General features: G+C 37.8%; 1 protein-coding gene across 1 annotated transcript in view; it reads left to right on the forward strand.

Annotated features, from left to right (window-relative positions):
- FRK (fyn related Src family tyrosine kinase) overlaps positions 1-16213 on the forward strand; it is a 45559-nt gene extending 29346 nt beyond the window's left edge. The window contains exons 5-8 of the mRNA XM_071438258.1: positions 7455-7613; positions 11325-11506; positions 13396-13561; positions 15434-16213. Coding sequence (XP_071294359.1) covers positions 7455-7613; positions 11325-11506; positions 13396-13561; positions 15434-15627 — 701 coding nt within the window. The 3' untranslated portion in view covers positions 15628-16213. The remainder of the gene's footprint in view (positions 1-7454; positions 7614-11324; positions 11507-13395; positions 13562-15433) is intronic.
- Positions 16214-23391: the final 7178 nt, after the last annotated feature.

The following is a 23391-nucleotide window of genomic DNA, read 5'->3' on the forward strand; positions in this document are numbered from 1 at the left end:
AATGAGCTATTAGCAAGAGTGCTCCTTTACTTTTTAAATGCTGCAGCAAACAGAGCCTATCTGTATATATGCATTCATTCTTAAAATCCCCACACCTAGACATGAAGATTAGTAAAGCTCTAGGTCTAGATAGTCTTTGGTATTTTGAATGAGAATTTAATGCAGTTTTCTGTTTCTAGATGAGCTGAATTAATTCAGCATCTGTATCACATAATAAGGCAACCACAACAAGAGTTGTACCTATTTTTACAGTATTGTTTGTGTGGAAATGAGTCACTATAGATTAAATAATCTGTAGGTGAAGTAATTGATTGCAAGCAGTCTGTCATCTGTAGGGTTTTTCTAGGGATTAGGTGCTATACTGCAGTGATTTCTTCGGTCGTATAGAATATTTACTATGCTAAATTGGTACTTAAGGAGTGCTTTAATCCTAGTATTGCTTTTAATTTTTAAAAGTTTTTGATACACTACATTTATACTCACTATTTGCATGTAATATAAGATTGTGACTAATACAGTTTTTAGCATTTTTCTTAATTATGTTTCATTAACTTCAAGTAATTTGTGCATTTTCAATTGACAACATAAAATATCTGCCAGCAGATGGCAAGAACCACATAGATAAGAGAGGCAGCTTGTATGATATACATGTTTTTTAAAAAGAGATAACAACATGAGCTGTGGTTAATTAAAAAAGCTTGTGTTGGGCACTAATGAACCTGATTCAGGAAGCAGAACAGATTCAGGCCTTTGATTCAATATAGCATCAATATGCTTGAGCACTGCTTGAACGGTCTCCTAAACAGGGAGGAATTTCAGCATATGTTTCAAGTCTCCCTTGTATCAGGATATCTTTTGTGTTTTGGGACATGCAAAGTGAAAGAAAATAAGCCCCCTTTTTTTTTTTTCTGCTTAACTGAAAATATGACATCTGTTCTGACTAAAGACCTTCTATAATTCATATGAAAGACAATACTTTTTTCACTGAACAGGTGCATCTCCCTAGTGACTCAGCAAACAAAAAACAGCTTGAAATGTCTTTTTCACTGGAGTAAACATAAGACTCACTGCAAACTTGTTATCATGTATAGACTAGTACAGTACAATGGAAGAAACTCCTTCAACTGTGATTCTTTTTGTAGTATCATAGTTCACCTGGGAAAAAGGGCTCGATTAATCAATACTTTTCCTATCTCCATTTTTTCCACTCTAGTCTGATTCTTGCTAAGGTCAACAGCAGTAGTTTCACTGATTGCACGCTGGGTTATATTGAGTTAGGGCAGACAGAAGCCCCACCTGGATGCAGTGCTTGGATAGCAGAGAGTTTGTGACCTAACACTGTGATAAGGAAGCCGAACGTCGCACATAGTGTTGCTCAGAATGAAGACTTTGATTCCCAAAGCTGTCTTGATAAATTATGTAGTTAATGTTGAATCTCTTATCACTGTACTTTGTGAACTATCTCATTCTACAAAAACAGTTCACACAGTCACAAATGTAAGCAATTAACCTTGTAGTAACACATCTTCAGGGAATTATCTTCTTCTATATATTGTTTTTCACTGTATAGTGAAAGGCATTTGGAGTGCCTTACAGTAATCAGCACATTGGTTTTCCATAGCTTGTTCTCATTGTTACTCATGAGGAATAACACTTCACTAATTAAAGACAAACCACAATACCCTCACCCTAGTCTGAGTAACAAATGTTTATCTTGGTACTAATAAAATTTCAGCAAAGGGTAGGGTTGGTAATTTCATTCACCATAACATAAAGTTGATAAATGAATGAAAAACATAATAGTTAATGAGTAATCAAGAAATATATAGTGTTGATCCCTGAAGCTTCCAGTATTCACATAAGCAATGTTTCAGGCTTCAAGTGTAACACACTGTAAAATACGCCTCTCCTGTAGCTTGGCTCAAAGATCTAAATCTCTTGTCTTTAGACTGGGGCAGGAGGGGGTGTATTTTAAACTACAGACTTTCCACTAAGCTGTTTTACAGTGTAGACTCTCTGGACAAGCAAGTCATCAGAAAAACAGAGGAGTGTGTTAAAGTGATCTGACAAATGTAAGGGGCTGAGATGTAAAGGGCTTTGCTAAAAAAGCTTTACCACCAGAGAAATTGTGAAATGGAACAATGCTCTTATTACCAAGCAGGAGCAGGTTGATCAAGGGTAATCACATGGTGAACAATAGAGAAAGTATAATGCAATCAGAATGTCATAGATTTATAGGTCTTAGGGCCAGAAAGGATTTCTGTAACTTTGGGGTTTTCTGTTGGGCATTATTTTGCAGTGTACATCTGTTCTAGACCATATATAGTTGGAATACTTTGCTGTTATATGCCATTACACATCATCCCTCTGCTGAGATTAGCATTTATTTTAATCAAAATACAGCTTGTTCTTGACTACACAATAATAAGAAGTCCTCTAGTCCTAAGATGAAGGAACTGTAAGAATCTGCACCTAATTTCACATTTGAATTTGCCTGATGTCTTCTTTTTAACCCTTGCTATGCCTTCTTGTAATAAAATAAAAGCCTATTCAAATGTATTAACTGTTCTTTCCATTCTTGTTTAACCATTTTCCACTTGTCTTTAGAAAGGCTAAATGCAGTTTCTTGTTATATAGTGTCCTTCTCATTTCTCAAACAATTTTTTTCTGGACTTAAAATAATCTATAGCTATTGCTACTAAAAGGCTTAAAATCAATGATGCCAATGGCATCCTGGCCTCAGTCTGCAATAGTGTGGCCAGGGAGACCAGGGCAGAGACTATTGTCCCTCTCTGCTCAGTGCTGGTGAGGCTACACCTCAAATCATGTAGAGAAAAATCCTGGCCAGAAAAAGAATTCTCCACAACAAAAGCAAAACACCATAATCAGAAAACCAAAGTCAACAATTTGCACACAATCCATCCCTTGTCCCTTCAGCACAATTACAACAACTGAAAATATCTGAGATCATTCCACTCTTTGCTCTCAAATATCATTGTCAATATCTTGCCAATTACCTCTCCTTATTTCTTTTACAATCTGTTGATCAGTGTGACTGTATACAGAAAGCAGCAGTAATGTGATGCTTTCGTTCAGATAATTCTCTTATTTGTTCACTGGTTCACTGTCTCTGCTTTGGAGACATCTGTGACATTTTACCAGCCACAGCCATAGCCATGAATGTGTGAATGAAAAAACAAAACTTAAGAACATCTTTGCCTCTGACTTTTGAGCTGTTGACCCATAGTTTTCAAAGAGGTGCAGGGATCAGTAGATAGGAAAACATCTAGAAACCAGCAGTTACTATTTCTGGTTTTGGCTCTGCACAGCACTGTCTTGATGCAGGTCCCTGAACATGTCATTTCACATTTCTGTTTTTATTTCCTCACTGAGACATTGGATTTTTCTATTTAAGTGGAAATCATTGCAGCAGGGATTTGCACTTTGTCCTGTGTTGAGTGTGATGGATTTTCTAGAACCTGTTGTCTGGGCTAGCTTGCTTCTCCAGCTGTCAGCAAGTGAAGCAGACATCTATCATCACCAATTAATTGTATCTGATAAAGTTCCTTATGCCTGTTGAAGCTGACGCATACATTTGTCATTATCACATTGTAAAGCATCTCCCAAGCTTCTCTCTGCATGGAAACTCTCCAAGCATGATTTTTTTTTTTTCAGGAGGTTTTTCCAAAAAAGTCTCTGGGTTGGTACTGCCAGTGGAGTTTTTCATAACATTTTCATTTCTCTAATTTGTCATCTCTTTAATACATATGCAGTGTAAAAAGCTTTGCACTCAGGGAAATACCCCAGTTTCCCTGAAAACAAAAGAGATTTTTTTATTTCATTTAATTCAGTATGTGGCCTTACACTGATATGTAAGTTTACTTCTGTATGGTGACAAAGCTGCTTGAGAACATCCAGAAACATATATTATTCATCTGTTAATATGAATAGGCTATTTTAGTTTCTTGTGTTGTCAAATTCTTAGTTTTTAAACTTTATTTCTTTATTACTCATAAAATTCTTCAGAAGATCATAGTTATATGTTTAATGCAGTCTCCACATAAATTAATTTTCTATAAACTTTACTTAGAGGGCTAGGTTCTTCTGAAGCACAAGGGTACTTTGAAGCAATTTGGGAAGGTTTATTGAAAAGTTGCAAACAAAGGGTCTTGTGATGCGTTTATCAAATATTTAAGGGCCATTTACATTTAGAATAGCAGAATCTGGAAAATAACTAACCTTCCTCTCTAACTCATTTCCAGGTTATCAGTGTTTATCTTAGAATTTGAAGCTTCCTCAACTCTAGAACAAAATATTTTCAAAGATAAGTTAATCAGAACTGATATATCTGTTTTAAGTAGACTTAAGTTAGAGGTGATTCCTGGCAAAGCAGCACAACATAGAACATCTCAAAGGAAGAGATTCCAATATTTTGTTCTGGAGAATGGCTCTGACATTTAGAAAAACATTTTTCATTCAAAAAACAGATTATTAAGACCATATTTTCTTCAGGTCCTGATAAATTTACTCCCAAACTGGTATTTTACACAAAGGAAACCTCCACTTGTTTCAATAAAGGCTTATGTTAACTAATTGTTTTATGACCAAGTCATTTCTACTTACAGTAACCTGCTCTTTATCTTGTGTTTACCACTAACAGCTGAAAATGTGTATTTCATTAAAAACATACATATTCAACTACAAGTTAAACCCCCCTCAGTTATTTGAAACTCCATTTGGCATGTGTTTCCTGCCTCAAAGGGATGTACTGTAAATTCTTTGCCACTATTGTGACAGGCTTTATCCAACTAATTTGTAACAAGCATGTTTGGTTTCTTTTAGAGGCAGTTTTTAATTTGCTTATTCAGTTGCTGAAACATAATCTTAGGCAGAACACTCGTAAAGACACTTTTAATTTTTTTCATTTGGCATCCAATCTTCTTATGAAGTACAATATAAGATCTACAGGGCTGTGGGGGATTGGGGCACTGTCTGCTACTTGCGCTATTTAAAGATGTAAACTAAGTAAAACTGAAGGTTACATATGCTCTGTAAAACATGCAGGAAATATTGATCTTTTTCTGGTTTGTTATCATTATTGTCACTGTTATTTGCTTTTACAGTGTAGAAAAAGATTTGCAGCTATTCAGCTAATGGAAAACTTCCTTCTTGATCAATTTATTGAAAGTTGTCATATCTGAAAAACATGTTGCTTGGTTTCAGTTTATTGGGAGAAGTTTATAGCATGATTAAATTGAGAAATTCCTTGTAGGCAAACTTTGATGGTGGAAACAAATCAGACTGTCAAATTCTATGGTGTGAAGAAATCCTGTATAATGATCCATAGAGGGTCCATGATTTGGTAGACCCTAAGTGAGCAAGTAGTTCATCGTTTTTAGGATCAACTTGTCAAATCTTGGCACTGATGCTAAATCATAATTCATGCTGATGCATTTGCTTCTGGAGGCAGAATGCTTCACACCATGCAGCTGTAGATTTTAGGTTGATTTTTATGACAATGCCTCTATCTTGAAACAAGTAAGCAAATGGGGTAAAATTTTAAATAAATATCAAAGTGAGTCCAAACCCTATAAAGACAACCTTCTAAATTATCTTTTTAAATCTAGAATTGGTGGAAAGTTTGAGTAAATCTGTAAAGATTGTGCTGTTCTAAACAAGAAAAGGATGTAGAGTAAGCATCACAGATATTTTGGGTTTTCTCCCTGTCACAATCTCCACTTTATCCAGACCAGGTGTGATCATTTACTCTTTGTGAAGGCCCCCACTTTCCTCTGACAGTGAGTAAAGAAAATGAGTATAGCTTGTACCGGTTGAGGAGATGTATTATTGGCTGCTTGGCATTTATTGATGGAAATCCAGATACTTTGACCACTCCTCCTAATGACATCTTACCAAATTGGGCAATATGGGATTGCCAAGGGAAGTATGAGGAAACAGAAGTGAGGAGTACCTGTTCCTTTCAATGTAATCTTTGCTCTCCCAAATAGCAATGCCAAGTGGCTCTTTTTTCATAAAGTCTATGTCAGGAGCATTTCTGAATCTTTCCTCTTGTATTGATGTGAGGATAAGAAATCACACATCATTCCTATGTTTTGGGAAATAAACCGGGGCATTTTTCAGGAGGTGGCATTTAAGGTAGGTTTTGGGTGAACAGGCTGATTTTCTAGTCCTTTTTGTAGAACAGATTATCGGTTGGAATTTTATTGCTGAGCCATTTAACATCCTCCAAGAGTTTCACCTAATTTAAACATCCATGTTTGGAACACAATCAAACTCCCAAGTGAACCTTATAGATTACCTAATATTAAAAAGAAAAACCATAAAGACTCTTCGTCTTGCAGCCTTGGCTTCTCAAATTACTTAGTCTGCTTGCTGAGTAAGATGAATTTGTTTTTAAACATGGCATAGAGAAGAATAAGTTGGATAACTAGATATTTTCCTCTCCAATCTTAACTGTAATATTTTCTTAAAGTATTTTGATTTGGGAGGAAGGAGACATGAGTAGTTAAATAATTTCACATTTGCATGTAAAGCATTTTGAAGGAGATATTATTCACCAGCTTCCTCAAAAACCTGACAATATCTGATCACTACTGGATCATTCATCTAGAAAGCTTTGATTCTTTATTTGTTCGTGTTTTCTTAATAAATCCCCTATTCAGGATACATGACCTTTAATCCTACATTTGCCATGACTTTAGCTTCCTATACCACTTCTGACTTCTTCTTTGACATAGTTTCTGCATTGGTTCACTATATATATGAATAGAACTAGAGATGTTATGATCTTATGTAACACTTAAAAAGTTGGCATCATTTGCTGGTAAGACACTTTGGTATTTAGGGGTTGTAAAATTAATGTTACATCTGTGCATACACTGGTATTTCTGATAGGGTTGCTATTGCATGATCATTATAAATAGTTATTTGTTTTTGTATATATAAAATGCACACACCATCTCTGCATATGCTAAACTGATTTCAGTGCTTTCTGTCTTTAATTGGTGAAGCTGAAAATATAGTGCAACAAATTTTTATTGCAGCACTAGTTTTCTCTCAGAATTTTATGTTCATTACCTAGACACTCTCACCTCAGTTTCTGATCCTTTCATTAACCAGTTGTTTGTTTAAAATGTATCCCTTAACATTCTAGCCTTGCTTTTTTTTCCTGTTTTGGGGAGTCCTGGAGGTGTTTGATTTTAGCCTTTATATTTCTGGTGGCTGGGACACATATGTTGTCTGTCCCTACACAACTGGCATGTTTCACTCATTAAATGTTTGTTTCAGCTGCACTGTCTCTTTTCTGTGGGAACTGTGAAGATTTGAGATGTTAATGTACTTTCAAAACCAGAAAACAATATCAGTTACTCCCTTAAGATTGCTGGTAGAAAGCCCTTTAATAACCTTGGTTTTGTTATATGCTGTTGTTTCAGGTTCAATGGATCCAAAAGACTTTCTGAGGGAAGCACAAATAATGAAGAACTTGAGACATCCAAAGCTTATACAGCTTTATGCTGTCTGCACATTGGAGGACCCAATTTATATTATTACCGAGCTGATGAGATATGGAAGTCTTCTAGAATACCTTAAAAGTAAGCAAATGACTCTAAACTCATTTTAAGGGTGCTGCAGTTGAGTAAATACACTAACATAAAAGACAGAATTACAACACCCTAGTTTTATGTAAAAGCTGCATTATTTGTCATGTGTGGGGGTGAGAAAAGCGGAAAGGCTTATGAATTTTTGACAACCAAAATATTTTAAAAGTAGGAAAGAATCACATCCACAGTCTGATTCTTGCCTTATAATGGCTCATATTTTTTCATCCAGTTCTAGGAGTAGATGGGAACATACACAAAGGAATAAAAATATAAGTATCCAGAAGGATAGGTCATCATATTTGACATGAAATAGAAGCACTTCCACAAAATGTACTTAACAGCTTTGAAAACTATTACTAGTCAGGGATAGCTTTTCACTACAAATTTGTCCCTTGCCTATCTCATCAGGGCTTTTATCTCAGTAGCACTTCAAAGTGCTCTTTTGAAGGCAAATAATAATTAAAAATAAAATTGTACAGCCTGGAACAGACTAGCATAATGATTGCACTTTTAAGTTCACTCCTGTTATCGGGAAATTCTTGATTCTAGTGTTGCTATCCATTTTCAGTTTAGCAGATGTCTTTGAGATGCTAAATGTCTTTAAAGCTGTAATGATTTCTTGAAGACAAAATGTTTACCACGGTTGTCATGCTGAATTTCTTCTCTGTTTACAGCCCATAAAGCCCTGTGTAATACCACAGACAGCATTTACCATGACACATGCCTTCTCCCATCTTCTCTGCGGAACCATTTTTAAATGAGGGTCTGTCCATGCACAATTACAGCTAAAGAAATCTCTGACACAGAGACAGCCCTTCCAGGAACTGCCCACAGTGGGTCTGCCATGACCTTGGGCCAGATCATCCACAGTTTTGTAGGCATTTGCTGGCCAGACGTAGCAAGGCACAAATTTCCTTCAAATCCTCATCTTTGGTGCCTTTGTGTGTAGATTGCAGCTTATCTGATTGAAAGAGCCTGGCACATCAGGAAACGATTGCTGTGCATGGAAACATTTATTGCAGTGGAGAAATAGCTCTGAGAAAGCCAGGATGAGTCACAGCTGTGGCAGAGGTGAAAATTGGCCTATTAGTGTGCATAGAGTAAACATGTCCAGAGCACATCAGTGCTGCAGCCTCTGTGTGGATCAGCTGCCAGCATAAGCACAGCACCTTGCTCCTTGCCTAAGTGCCCACTCCTGTAGCTCTTCATCAGAGGCTGTGGAAAGTCAGCTGGTTTCCAGGCAGCCATCAAGATATCCATAAAAATGCCCAGTTGAAACCCAGTCTAGTGGTATCCCTCCTTGTCTGATGACCGATGCACAGGGAGGTGCACAGAACTAAGAGGTGGAGGCAGAGATCCAAGGGTTTTGATAGGTATTGTGGTCAGAGAAAAGTCATTGCTGTCAGTGAGACTAATAAGGAAAGAGATTTGAAGCTCCTATTGAGCTCTGTGGCTGGAAGTGATCTATATCAGCTGCAGTGCACAGCTCCTGGTAGGTTTTCTTGAGATTCAGCCTCTGTAGGAAACAGGAAAATATTTCCAGAAGGCTTCTGTCTCTGTGTGCACTATGGGTAAATAAAGCAAACTAGAGTGGAGGAAAGTCCAGAGATATTCTTTGTTCCTATTCCCCTTCTAGAACTGTATGGTATGCTTTTCCAGCTTTAAAAGTCCCTAATATTTTATTCACAGTTACTATCACATTTCCCCATATTGACAGCTACTTAATAATGATGGACATGAGAATTCCCTCTGCCCACTGTAAATGTACTTTGGGAGAGTTCTTGATGAGCACTGCTATGCAGAGTTATTGAGCTGCCACCACTATGAGAAAAATGCACCTGAAAACTTTTCTTTGTTATTGGAAGTGAATGAAATTGTCATAAATATATGAGTGCTTTTATCAATTCTGATGGGCCTAGGGCTTGTTCTGGCAGGTATGCAGTCTTGAAATTCAGTGAATTATTGTGAAGGCAATGTCCTCACTGGAGAAAGTGCCGCTTATTTATTTTTCTCTTTTTTTATTGTCAGATATCTGTCAATGAGAATATTTTCCTGTCTTTTCTATATGAATGGTTATGATAGATTGCTTAGAACAGGGTGCAGACCCCAAGACTTCTTTAATATTTTCTCTAATAAATTTTTCATATGAGGTTGAAGTTTTTGTCAAAAAATATTAGTAAAAAAGGACATGGAGGTGCTACATTTTTTCAATCAGTTAAAGAATAATCCATGGGATTATATATAAATTTATAAATTCAGCAGTAGGGCCTGATTTTGAGTGTGAAAGTTATATAAACATATCTATATCTATAGCTAGCTAGCTAGATATAAACTTAGAGTAGCCTTCCACTACCTAATGGGAACCTATAAGAGAGCTGGAGAGGGACTTTTTACAAGGCCAGGTAATGGCAGGACAAGGGGAAATGGCTTTAAATGGAAACATGGTAGGTTTACATTAGGTAAGGTGGGATGAAAAAGTTCCATCAAATAAAATGCCAGAACTGGAGAAGGCTATTTAAAACAATACTAAGACATGCTATCACTGTAAATCAATTAAAAATAAGTGAGACAAAACTGCCAGCTACAAAAGTTTTATTCCTCTAACACAGAAGCAATAAGTAAAAGTCACCAAGCTGATGACAAAGAACTGCTAATAAGCTTTTTGATATCAAGGCTCTGAAACAAAGTTGAAATTGTTTTGAGTGTTAGAGACTACAGAGGTAGAAAGCCATGCTTCAGTGCTGCAGCATTTGGGATTGTGTGAAGTGGTCCTTGAATGTAATACTGATTTGGTTTACAATCAATTACTTCCTGGTTTAAATTCTTTGCATTGAGAAGTTTGGTTAGCTGTTCCCAAAATGCCACAAATTTGTACTCTAATGTGTTATACCCCAATGAATTTTTATTTTTTCTTTGTTACCCATTTTAAAATTTTTGGCTGCAGTTTTTCATGGCCTGAGACTTTCCTTAATTTGTAGAGGCAAGTTGCTCAGCTCAAAGTTCTTCTACTACATTGTTTGAACAATGATCTTCAATTGCCAAATCTCAATTTCTGGAATTTGGTGGTGGGAATGACATGCACATTGCTTCAAAAAGTTCTACTGGAGAAGGAGGCAGCTTGAAATCATCTCAAGGAGTCCTACTCCTGAGTAGAGACAACAGAGATGACAGCGTGAAGCTGTCAAGTGGACTGGAAAGTGAAAATAAGTTATACTTGACAGCAGATAGTATTTTTCCTAGTCAGAATCATTGGAGAATAGGGAACAAGGATAATTTTGTGATTTTCCATCTTTAGCCAGCTCTAGCTACAACTACTGGGTACGGACATTAACTCTTACTCACAGTTCGGAACAGTTTTATGAACCCTTAATGTCAGAAAGGTGCATACTATGTTACTATCAGTAGATAAAAGATTTTCTTTTCGGACTGCATCAGCAGCTCCTTCCTGGCCTTGATTAACTCCTGCATGTAGTATCTACTGTTTTAGAGAAGATGGGACAAGCACTGTTACTCAGTTATTGGGAAATAAGTAATGGCATTCAGAAATCTCTGTCATTTGGCTGGACTGTTGCTTTATTGTATCGCATGATTGGTTTATTTGTGTTGGCTTTTTTGAACCAGGCAGGTTTTCAGTTATTTATGTCTGAAATCAGCATCTTGTTAATGTTCTTATGTTGTTCTTGTCATCTCCTTTTTAAACAGAAGATGGAGGCTCTCAAATCTCCCTGACACATCAAATAGACATGGCTGCTCAGGTGGCTTCTGGGATGGCATACCTTGAATCTCAGAACTATATCCATCGGGATCTCGCAGCCAGGAATGTTCTTGTTGGTGAGCACAATGTTTACAAAGTGGCGGACTTCGGACTTGCAAGAGTTTTTAAGGTAGGTTGTGAGAGGCTTAAACGTCCCCGATTTTAACTCTGGAGAACAAGGTGGAAGAGGCCAACTAAAGAATGAATTGATGGGTTAAGACAAAGGCAAGCCCAGGGAGAAGAGGACCTATAACCTGTTCACTTGTATCTTCTACCTGCATTATCCCATGCGAGGTCAGAAGTTGTCCTGTGCCTTTGCGTCAGTCTGAAGAATCTTGGTGTCTGCTTCCTACCCAGCCACCCAGGAAGGATCCTGGCAATATCCAGCTTTATCCACAGTGTTTGCAACATGGAGAGGAATGATGGAAAGGTTGTACACCTGGGCCTGTAAGAGAAGGCATATAAAAATGTATTGACATATATTCTCTTGTTGTTAACTTCCCCACTGCCTCCATGGTGCTTGTGATCACAGGCAGTAATCATAAAAGGACCTTATTCCTCTCCACAGCTAACAGCAACATTTGTAAAGTGAGCTCTCAGAGCTTTAAGTCTGATGCAAATTCTTTGTCACTGCACTGTTTTGTTTTTTTTCTCTAGTCCTTGAAGGCAGAGAATGCCAAGGGTCACCAGCCAAAGCATCCCTTTGGAAGAGCTGTGGTTTAGAAATGAGATTTCCTACCTCTGAAAATTATTTAATCAGTGTTGGAAAGATTTATTTTGCTACATTTTATGGATTTCAATATGAAATCCATAATTTCTGAGGCTATTCTTGGATTTTATTATTTATTTATGTTCTTGCACTGAGAGGAAAAACAGAGAAAAAAAATTCTACTTCTCATTTTGTTTTTCCATTCCAACAGCAGAAATTGAAGTTTATAACAGAATTGGATTTATTACATACTGAAGTATAGAATAATGGCTTAACAAAGGCATCAAGGGACTTTGAAAATTCTTTTAATTTAATTTTGATTATTCTAAATATGCATAAGTTCATATTACAAGTTCTTTAACCTAAAAAATATATCTTTTTAAATGAACAATGCTCATAATGCATTTGTTTCTTGTTTCCAAAGATTAGTGTTATGGTCAAGATGCCAGCTGTATAAGTATAGAGATATAAATCAATAACAACCAATATTTTTAAAACCATCGACCATTGCAGCTGGGAAATATACATTCTGTATTTAAACAATCAAAAAAGCAAGATCTGGTACATGTATGTCTGGATTTGCATGTGAAAAACTTGACTGAGGCTTTAGGTGTGACTTATGTATACTAAATTATGTGTAGGAATTAAAGAGAGAAGAAATGTTCACAAAATTTAGATGTCCTTGCGATAAACCTTTAAGGACATGATTCTACAAACTGGCAACTCAGCAATTTTTTTGTTTCTTTCACCTACACTTTACATTAATTAGCTTAGGGGAAACTAATATATTAACTTGAATCAGTGAGAGTTTATTCTTTCTTCCCCAAAAACCTGCTTAAGCCACTGTTATCAAAGTCAATGACCCTTCAACATCACAATAAATCACAGAAGAAATCTTCTGAAGTTCATTAGCTCTTGCTCTTGCCTTTTCTCTTTACTCTAGACCAGACGTGGAGACATTTGGTCTCTAGTGTCAGCAGGATGCTTAAACTGCCACTCCTGACAGACTTTTGAAATCTTGCATGCCGGGTCCAGAATTCACAGCAGCAAGTCATAATTAATCAGGAGCCACTCCAATGCTCTGTGCTTGCTTGAAATGATAAATGCTTTAGAAAAGCCTCTGATGAAGCCTCTGCACTTTTCAACTGCAAAGCTGAATCCAACGGTAGACTTCAGAAAATGGGTACTTACCTGAAAAACAAGAGTTTGGTTAAAAGATAAGATTAATCACATGTTAAGCTTAGTCAGATGCCTAAGTGGTTTGCTGAAGCAGGTCTGAAACCAGGCTTGTTTTGTTTTACCCATGATAGGTAGAAAATGAAACAATATATGAAGCTAGGACTGAAACAAAACTCCCAGTGAAATGGACAGCCCCGGAGGCAATCCGCTACAACAGATTCAGCATTAAATCAGATGTCTGGTCCTTTGGAATACTTCTGTTTGAAATAATCACTTATGGGCAGATGCCTTATCATGGTAAGTACTTCTACCTAAAGAAATGATGGCTAATTTTTTTCTTGATTTCAGAATAACACAAAAAAAGAAGGTTGAATGCCTGTACTATGGGCATGTTAAAGGGTTAAAATTTTAAAGAGAGGAAGAAGGTTGTTCAGATGAGGTCCATTTAGTAGGGTAGACCTTCTGGCTTCCCTGGGCATCCTGGCAGCTTTGCAAAGGCTGTGGTTAGCACACATTCAAGCTTCCTCTTGATGGAATCAATCTGCACTGCAGAGGCACCTAAGCCAGCTGGCTATTTTCCTCCATCATCAGATCAAAGATGCCAGTTCTTGGAATGTGAAAAAGGGAAGAAATAAAGGGAGGGTTTTTTGTTTCCCAACCTGTCCTTTTTGAATTTTTTTTTTTTTTTAGTGTATCTCATGCAAGAATAGATTATGTGTGAAGCGCTGAACAAGCACTTCAGAAAGAAGGTGTCTGAAAAATAAATCAGGGTGCTTTTACCCCCCTCCCTCATGTATGATTGCTGCAGTGAAAAGTCTTCATAAAGGAAAGGATCACAAGAATTAAATAATTAAAAAATAAAATGTTACCAATCTCAAAAGTAGATATAGTAGTCTGAGAGCAGCTACTATTTCTAGTACGGTGAGAAATGCTCAAGGAACTGTGGCTCCAATAACACAAGATATCAGTGAGATGATTGACTGTGACTCATTTTGTGCTGGTGAGTAGAACACAAGGGAAGAACTAAAGCAAAAAAAAGTTATGTTGTCTGTACAGGCCTGAGGGGTGGTGCGTTTGCCATAAACTACATTTCACTGGGTCCCAAACGGATATTTTCTGCAAAAGGAAAAATTGATTTTGCTTTTTGATTCCCACCCTCACCTCCTGCGAAATTGTTCTGAAGAAAAAAAAGCAAAGCAAAATATCCTGAAGTCTTATATAAACTATAGTTGTGTACGTATGGACACACACACACATAAATAAATCATTTTAGTATAAAAAATATGTAACACCGTAGCTCTGGATATTGTCTGAAAACTCATTCAGTATTACCCCTTTGCAAAGGCATCTGTATCTTAAAAGTAGAAAATGTCATTTTACTATTTGCGTACTTGGTATTACTTTCAGGAGTTTGTTCTCAGTAATCAGTTAGTTTATGTTGATTTGTGGTGGCAGTGGATAATGTGCAGCGGAAGCACCATCAGAGATCTAGGGAAAAGAAATTAACACAATTCAAGATTTAATTTAAAGAGTAAAAAGATTGGAAGAGAACAGGACAGTAGTCTTAGTATATAAAGGTATAGCAAAGATAGGGAAATGAATGGTTTCTTTTCCATGACCGGTGGTGATGGAGTAGGGGGGATAGCATTGCCCAGCTGCCCCTGTGGAAACAGGGCTGACTTTAGGAAAAAGTTTCTAAATGTGAGGAAAATTCAGCAGCAGATCAGGTTTTCTTAGGAGATTTCATAGTCACTGAGACTAGAGGCATTTAGGAACTATTTAAGCTATATAGATGTCTGAAAATTTTTGACAAACCCAAATGGTGGAAGAAAAGGCTTACATGCAGACATCACAAACTTATTTGTGATGCCTTGTAGCTGGCACAGTCAGGGTGAGGTGGTGGGGAAATGTTGGAGTTGGTTTTTAATTGCTGGTAAACATTAAGAGATGAGGCTGTCCTGGAATCATTCAAGGTCAGGCTGGAAGGGCTTTGAGTAACCTGGTCTAGTGGAAGGTGTCCCTGCTCAGGGCCAGGGCTTTGAACCCTGTGATCTTTAGGGTCCTTTCCAACCCAAACCATTCTGTGGTGATTCTGTGCTGAATAGAGAGGAACACACGGCACCCAGAAGCAGGTCCTGAGTAGCCTGACGAACTCCTTTTGGCTTGCAGGTATGCCAGGACACCAGGTGATCCAGCTCCTGGACAATGGTTACAGACTTCCTCAGCCGGAGACATGCCCAGCGCCGCTCTACAGGATGATGAAGCAGTGCTGGAATGCAGAGCCTGATGAGCGGCCCACCTTTGACTCCCTCAGCGACCAGCTGGAGAACTACTTCAACAATGAGCTCTATTCCTTTGCCTAGGCCCAGGCCATGGGACATGAACTCAGGATGCTCCTGAAGGACATGTCCTAGCCAACATGGCTAACAGAGGCTGTGGAGTCAGCCTAAGCCCAGGTGTGGGGTTATTTGGGGGTGCTGAAGAATCCTGGTACACTTCATCCCCTCCCTGATCTTCAAAGACTCAAATTTTTTGCTGCTGGCAAGTGTTTTGCAAGACAAAGCATCAGGAAGCTGGAGGGTGGATGTTTCTAAAATTTAGTCTTCTATTTATTTTAAAACGACATGTTGAAAGAACAAACAATTGAAATTAGTCTAGCTAAGTAACTATTGTAGCTTTTTGTAATTTCTTTATTGGAATAATTATTTACTGTTAGACTTTTCATTCCTATCAGTTTGTTCTCGGGAAGGAATGTGATGCTCTACACAGCAGGATCTGTGCTCACAGAGTCCTTTCATTGTAAAAAATAATAAAAGTAATCCTATGACTGATGGCTCTGATTTGTCAGAATCCAAATTAATTGCCTTGCTTAGAATTGAAGTACATGTGCTTTTGCTATATCTGAAAATAATGGGAAATATTTATGGGAGAAACGGAATTATTTTGTTTTGTAGTTGCACAGGCTGATCTTTTTATATTTTGTCTACTGTACTCCTTTTACAAGAATAAACAAAATTATTATTTTGAATTATTCTTAGAAGTTTGTTCTTAAGATTGTTAAATATCTATGAGTTATTGTCCATTGAACTGTGAGGGTTTATTTTATGGCTCTTAATTTTAGGGATATTGGAGGAAGGGATATTTTAACATGAACTCAAGACTGTCTCAGTGTTTTAGAGTGACAGCCTTTTCAATCCTGCTTCCCCAAATCACAAACCCTCTCCAACAGGGCAGGTCTAGGTATTTTGCAGAGTAACTAGCAATCTTTTCTTCTACTTTCTTTAGGTTCAACTTTAATACAGGAGATTTAAGTAACAGATGATCCATTTTATTTTGTTCAATGAGAAATGGAGCCCAGGTGCTTCTTCCAGCACCCTATATAGCCAGCTATAGATATTAAATTTTTTTGCCCTTTCCCTAACCATGGTATCAGTTCTGCAAAAAATCTGGTATCACTGTGACAGTTTTATTTTCTCAGTTGTGAGGCTTACAGAACCAAGATTTAATTATTTGCTTATGATTCATCAGTTAATTATTTAACAATATAATTCAGGAATTAAGAGCTGTATTGTGTTGACATAGTGTGAGGTCAATACAAGTGTGCTACCATTTTCCTCTAATATCAGAAAGATCCATTACTGGATCTGGGTGGCTTTTATTACATCTTTTCCATATGATTATCTTCACTTTATATTTCAAATCTATTCATCTTGTTTGCTTGCCTTGCTTCTAATTTTTAATTTCCTTTCCCCCTCCTCTTACTTTGGAAAGTAGAACACTGCTCATTTCTTTCATACACACCTCTTAAGTACTCATTATTCAAAAACCCTTTCCTTATTATCATTTTTCTCCCCTTTCTATCTCACTACAGTGGCTTTCCAGCACTGTGTCTATGTTCAACTTAATTTTCTGTGGAGTGTTTCTCTCTACTAATCTTCTTTATACTAATTAAATTTGTAAAGCATAACACAGCTATAATTAATTAGCTGTCATAGCATTCATGTGATTTTTGGAAAGTAATCATCCACTCTGAAAGAAGAAGAGGTTGAATGGCTTTGCCAAACCCATCTGATAAGAATTGGCATGGAAGAGCTGGGAGATTCCCAGTCAAAGTCTCCTGCTGTCCTCCATCCATGCTTGTTTTGAGACTTGTGCTAACTTCTGGCTCATGGCCTCAACAAGATATTATTTATGATTATCAAACTTCCATCAATCCATGCATCTCTTGTCTAGCTAGGAGCTGTGTTTAACACTGTTACAGTATGAGGTTAACCAATCTCACAGAGTGGGTTTATGTAATAATAGGAATGCTGTTATGCGGAAAGATCTCTTCATCAAACTTGTGATCATCCTGTTCAAGCAGTATTTCTAACATGATTTTTCAGACTTATGACATTAAGAATGTTGCAAATAGAAGTTGAGTTTGCCCAATCAAAAAAAAAAAAAAAAGCCAAAAAGCCAACAATCCAAACCCCAAAACTGCAGCTAAAAGATCAGCCTAGATGTGTGCATTTCACAGGAGACAAGCTGCCAGGAAAAAAAAAAAATTGACAGCTAGGAAATAGGAAAGTTTTCAGAATTCCAAATTACACTAATTTGGTCCAAGCTGCTCTGTGCTGGCCTCTGCCCTTGGGTGGAAGTCAACAGGATATTGCAGAACTCTACTGAAGTGACATCAGTAATTCTGAAGAAATCCCACCTATACAGTGGGATTCCGAAACCAACATTAAAGGAGTAGAAAGTCTCTTTGTCCAGCTAAAGTGACTTTTTCTCCTTAATTTCTCCTATAGTCAAAGGAGAGAGAGGCTCCTTGAGATGATGAGTCAGTGCCCCAAAACTTCATTTTTCCTCTGAAGCACCCTTGGCAGGGCTCTCTGTAGTTGCTGCTGTGAAGGAAACAGCTGAGGAGGGTGTGTAATAATCCACCTGCTGCAAACTGCAGTCAGCTGCTTCAGATCCCTCTACCAAGTGCAGCCTCAGGAGCCACCTGAGGCTGAAAGGAGCAGAAGCTGCATGTGAGCTGCACCCTGCTGAGCTGTGTGAAGAGCAGGCACCTGCATGTGACGGCCTCCAGGTGATGCAGCCTGGCACACTGGGCTGTTGCTGGCAGGCACCTTTCCCTGCCCTTGCATCCTGCCACTCTTTCTCTTCACATGCTTGCACGGCCACAGCTGCTTAATGGAGTTTGGGTCTGCCAGCTGCCTCTCCTGTCTGCAGGCCCAGGGTGGCAGACCTGCAGGGCTGTCTGAAAAGCAGCAGGTATCTTCACTTTGGTGTGTCTCATTATAGGCACTACAACAAGTAAATTAATTTTGTGTTCATCTTTGGGGCAGCCCGTGCATGTCTGTCCTCCCCAAGATGCACTGTAGGTGAAAAGGTGTGGTGAATCTTTGACATCCAAGCCTGAGCTCTGTTTCCATCTCACTACTATGTGTCCTGAGACTAGTGCACTTTCTTTTCACAGCAAATTGAAAAGCAAAGAAAAGCAGGAAAGTAGGCTGTTCATTTTTCTCTTGCTCTAGTTACACTAAATCTGGTGCCTGGTAGAGTTCCTTTGCCTCTATGAACAATCCAGTGGAGGCCAAGCTTGGCAAGCACCATAGGTGCTGGCCTGAGATCCATTGGTTTTCTGGCTTAATCCATGCACTTGCACTCACTCCCTCATTTTGCCTGTCTGGAAACTGCTGCCATACACAGGAAATACTGCCACTCTAATATGAGCTAATTTTGGATTTTTGTTTTTCCTTGGGCTAGCAGGGGAACAAAGGAGACAAAATCACTAAATGCAACAGAATCAGTAAAGCCCTGGAAATAAAAAGTAATAGGGAAAATTATTAATTGGTTTTCAGCTCTTTCCATATATTTGCAGTTGAATGGATCCATTATTAAGAAAGACTGGAGGAAGAAGGCAGCAAAGAGTGATAAACCTTCACAGAGTTCAATTTGCTTACAGGCAATGCAACAAGCAAAACTGTACCTTTTCAAGCCCATTTCCATTTCATGATAATTTTATTTATGTGACAGATAACAATTACAGTCAGAAGTCTTTTCTATGACTTGTTTTAAATTAAACCTCAAGGTTATCATTTCCAGTTATAGTGCACAGCAAGATATGTTTAACAGATCTCATTCTATTCTTGAGGCCTTTTATGTTCAAGGCTCTGCTAGAACTGTCTATTGCACTTGTTTTTACCTGATGGATCATGGAGGGAAAATAATGGATTCAGTTATGAGAAACAGTAATAGTTTTTTTTTTGAACTGACATAAATTTCTATGTTTAGATAGAATAAAAGGATCAGGAAGACATAAGTTGAATTTTCTACAATAGACTGGTTCTTGTGAAATTCACTCACATAAATTGTACTGAGATGTCTTTTATGTAATGTTTTATTTATGTAATTCAGTTATTCTTTGACAACTAAATCATTTTATGTGGTTTTACAAATGATAACTTAAAAATGTCCAGCCATAAAGAAAGAACCTCAGTTTTCCTTTCTCCATTCCTCAGAAAGTTATGGAACAATGCAGTTGAGAAGTAAGTATTAGAGAGTCCCTGGTGTTTATTTTTACTTCTATTGAAGAACTCATTTCACTTAATCTGCACTCAACAACATATGCAGGGGTATTAAACATGATAGGGTAAGAGGGAACCTTGTGTCTCTCATACTGCTTTCTTTTATTGTCCATTGTATGCCATACTTGCTCTCCAAATTACTTGACTATGAGCATAAATTTTCTTTGTGTATTTTTGTAACTTACAGCAAACAAGGAACTAAACCAGTTGAGTGCATTGTTTTTGTGGTGGTTCAGATTCAACAAGTTATCAGCACAGAGAAATGGAGGACATGACTTATTCAAGTGATTGCTTGCTCTCCCACATGCTTCTGTTTCATGACTTTAAAAATTGCTGTAGCAACACATCGCCTCAGTGCCCCCCAGCCATTGTGACTGGTCAGCTACTTGTAGTGTATGGATCTTGGAGCAAAGAAAAATGCTGCATGTAGGAGCTGCTCCACTGTGCTTGAAGGGATGTAAGTGTCTGGTATATTTTTATGGAAAGCTTCGTAGCTTTCATCCTGTCCCAACAAGACCTGGGCCAGCCTGTGCCTCAGCCAATGCTTCAAAAGTTTACTCAGAAGCAAGTTTGTCTATGCTTGAACAAAATACTGAATTGGGGTCAATGAAAAAAGACTTAATTCTATCCATGCTTACTATTAGCAGGTCCATGTAATTTATTTTTTAGTCTCAGGCTTCTCAGAAAAGACTAATGTGAAAGAAAAAAAAATCAATGGTATATATGAGCAAGCTGGAGAAATCACTGAAAAGTACTTTGGCATTTTAATCTTCATGGCTATATTAGGCTGAAGGAGTCAGTATGGCCTTAGTTTGGTATAGAGAAAATTAAAATGTATGTTTGAAGAATTCAGTAGCCCAGAAATGAATTTTAGCCAATTTCTGGATCTCAGCATCACTAGAAATGAAAACTGTGATAGAAATTGTACCTTGGATCCCACCACTATTTTCAACAAAATAAATTCTCCAAAATTAAGCAGATATGGAGAAGACAGATACCATGTCTTAATTTCTTTCTCCTTCCCCCATTTATTTACCAATATCATTACAGGAAGATTAGAATTGTCACTGAGTAAAAAGACTCTTTAATTATGCTGGGAGATAAAGAGGTTTTTTCTGTTATTTTTCTAAAGTAAAAAAAAGAAAAAGTTGAGCTATAAAAGTCGTTCCTAAAGCTACCTTAAAAAAATGTTTCTAAAATTTCTTTTGTTGGTCATGATGATTTTCATGGTTTTCAACATTATTTTTTTCTCTCACTAATTTTTTCTATCCTTGATATTTAAAAAACATTTGCTTGGATGTTTTTATGCTATGATCTATTTATTTACATTTGCAAAGAGCAAAACCCACTCATATTCCAGAGTGCTCTATTACTCTGCCAAAGGTTTAAAAATACAAAAATATAAAAAAAGAACACAAAGATTTGGTGGGTTGTTTTTCCTCTGAGGCAGCTTCTTATAAGAAATAGCAGTCTGCTCTGTGTCATCACCAGGGTCTTAGTTGCACAGCCCTCTCAGAAGCCAGAAGAATGAAAACTGAACTTGTTTGTTCTTCTAGAACTCGTGAGTTCTTAATTAATTTGCACCAAAATAAAAGTTGGAAAAATGTACCTTTCATCATTCCTTTTACCTCATCTTCCAAACATAAACAGCAGTCCTCCAAAGTCAGCAGTGTCATCTGAAGCCACACTCTCACCACAACACTTTGGTAATAACTGTCTCCTCTTCTACCATCAGCATTGGCTGTCTCCTTAGCAAGCTGGCTCTCATCCATGCTATCATCTCTGCCAGATACCAGATCAGTTATGGAAAGACAGACATGCAGTAACAAGTTAAAAATCCAGAAGTCATCCCTGATTTATTTAACTGTCCTTCTGCCAAGCACACAGACACTGGATTACAATAATAACATAGATTCCTATTGCAGCTGACAGACTGCCTTTGGAGCTGATGAGATAGGTCTCCAGGCAAATCTTTGGGAACCCTCAACTATGAATGAATAATGCTACTATAGTCAGATTAATAATGTACTCAATTTGGAAGAGATGAGGTATGAGAGCTGCTACTTTACAAACTTCACTGCATCCTTCCCTGAAAGAGAAATACGGGCCTGTTTCTTTAGGAAAGCGGTGATGGAAAGAGAAATTCATTGATGGAGGGGCACAGGAGATTGTGATGCCTCCCTAAATTCCTGATGCCAGGGTCTTAATGTTGATCTGGCATTTTCCTGTGCAACTAGAATTAGAAAATGGACTAGGCTTTTTCCTTTCTTAGGAAAAAGCAGTGGTACAGGGTGTGACTCTAAGGTGTTAGTAAAGCATAAATTGGCAAACATGACTGGTGGGAGAGAAGACTGGCAAGATCTTTTTCTATCTGTACTGTGACTACAGGAAGGTCTGGCTCCTAAGCTGTTTGCCTCAAAGGGCAAACACACAAACTGGAGACCAAAACTGAGAGGAAATTTCACCACTGTCAATTACCTTTTAGAAAACTCCTGTCTTACAATCCTGTAAGGCAAACACTGGTGACAAACCTTAAGTATTTGTTTGCACACTATGGATATGTGTAGGAATATCCCAACTAGCTTCAGCTGTCTGCCTCCAGTAGCTGCTGTCATCTGACTATGGCATGTGAAAACTGCTGTTCCTGATTGGGATCATTCTGACTTCTGATGTGGATGAAACATCTGATTTCTGAAATAACAGTGGTTTGTGTTGGAGCTCACACACAGCCAAGTCTGTGTTCTTGTCTCAGAAATTGTGCAGGGAAAGGCTTTGTTTTGGAAAGTGCTTATACCCTGCTCAGCTGCTTTTCCATGATCTCTGAGAGATTTTACATGACATCAGGTTGCAGTAGCAGAAGACCCAATCCTACTGCCATTGACTTTCTACATCAGCAGAAGTAGATAATGACCTAGGTAAGGTAGCATAGTTTCTCAAGAGAAAATAAATAAGAGATTAAAAAGGAAGAAGAGCGTTCAGATCAATAAATGAATTGGGGTTTGAATCAGTTATCCATTTAAATCTTCAGGTTTGTATGGATATTTTATTTTGCCGTTTAAACTTGGAAGTTTCTAAAGTTTGTTGGGGTTTTCCCCCCTCAGGAAAAGCAAGTCCTAACCAAACATTCTATTGTCTAGAATTTCCAGCTAATTTTATTTTAGTTTGGCAAGTGAAACTTTTTAGTGTCAAACTGACCCAATTAGACAAAAGTTGGAGGCACTCCCATGCGAAGCTCATTTCCCATCCAGCTTGTAGCTTTAGCCCTCTGTAGCCCGGTAAAGTTACAGATCCCTGGCTGGGGTCACTGGTAAGATGAAGCAGCTGCAGGGTGATCCAACAGCTCTCCCCATCCTGGCACTGCAGTGGTACAGGATTTCTCTCTGCATGTCTTTCTCCTGAAACACTTGCCCTCTCCATTTCAGGACCATGCAATGTAGTTGCGATTTCCTCTAATCAGTTGTTATGCTAATAAAGGAAGGGTACTTGCTAATCCTTTCCTCATACAGTGATAAGAGGTTTCATATTCTTGTGGCTTCTGGAGGTCTGATAAGT

This window comes from Agelaius tricolor, unplaced genomic scaffold (assembly GCF_023055355.1).
Source record: "Agelaius tricolor isolate 1412-34295 unplaced genomic scaffold, bAgeTri1.0.p SCAF_1, whole genome shotgun sequence".
NCBI classification, from domain to species: Eukaryota; Metazoa; Chordata; class Aves; order Passeriformes; family Icteridae; genus Agelaius; species Agelaius tricolor.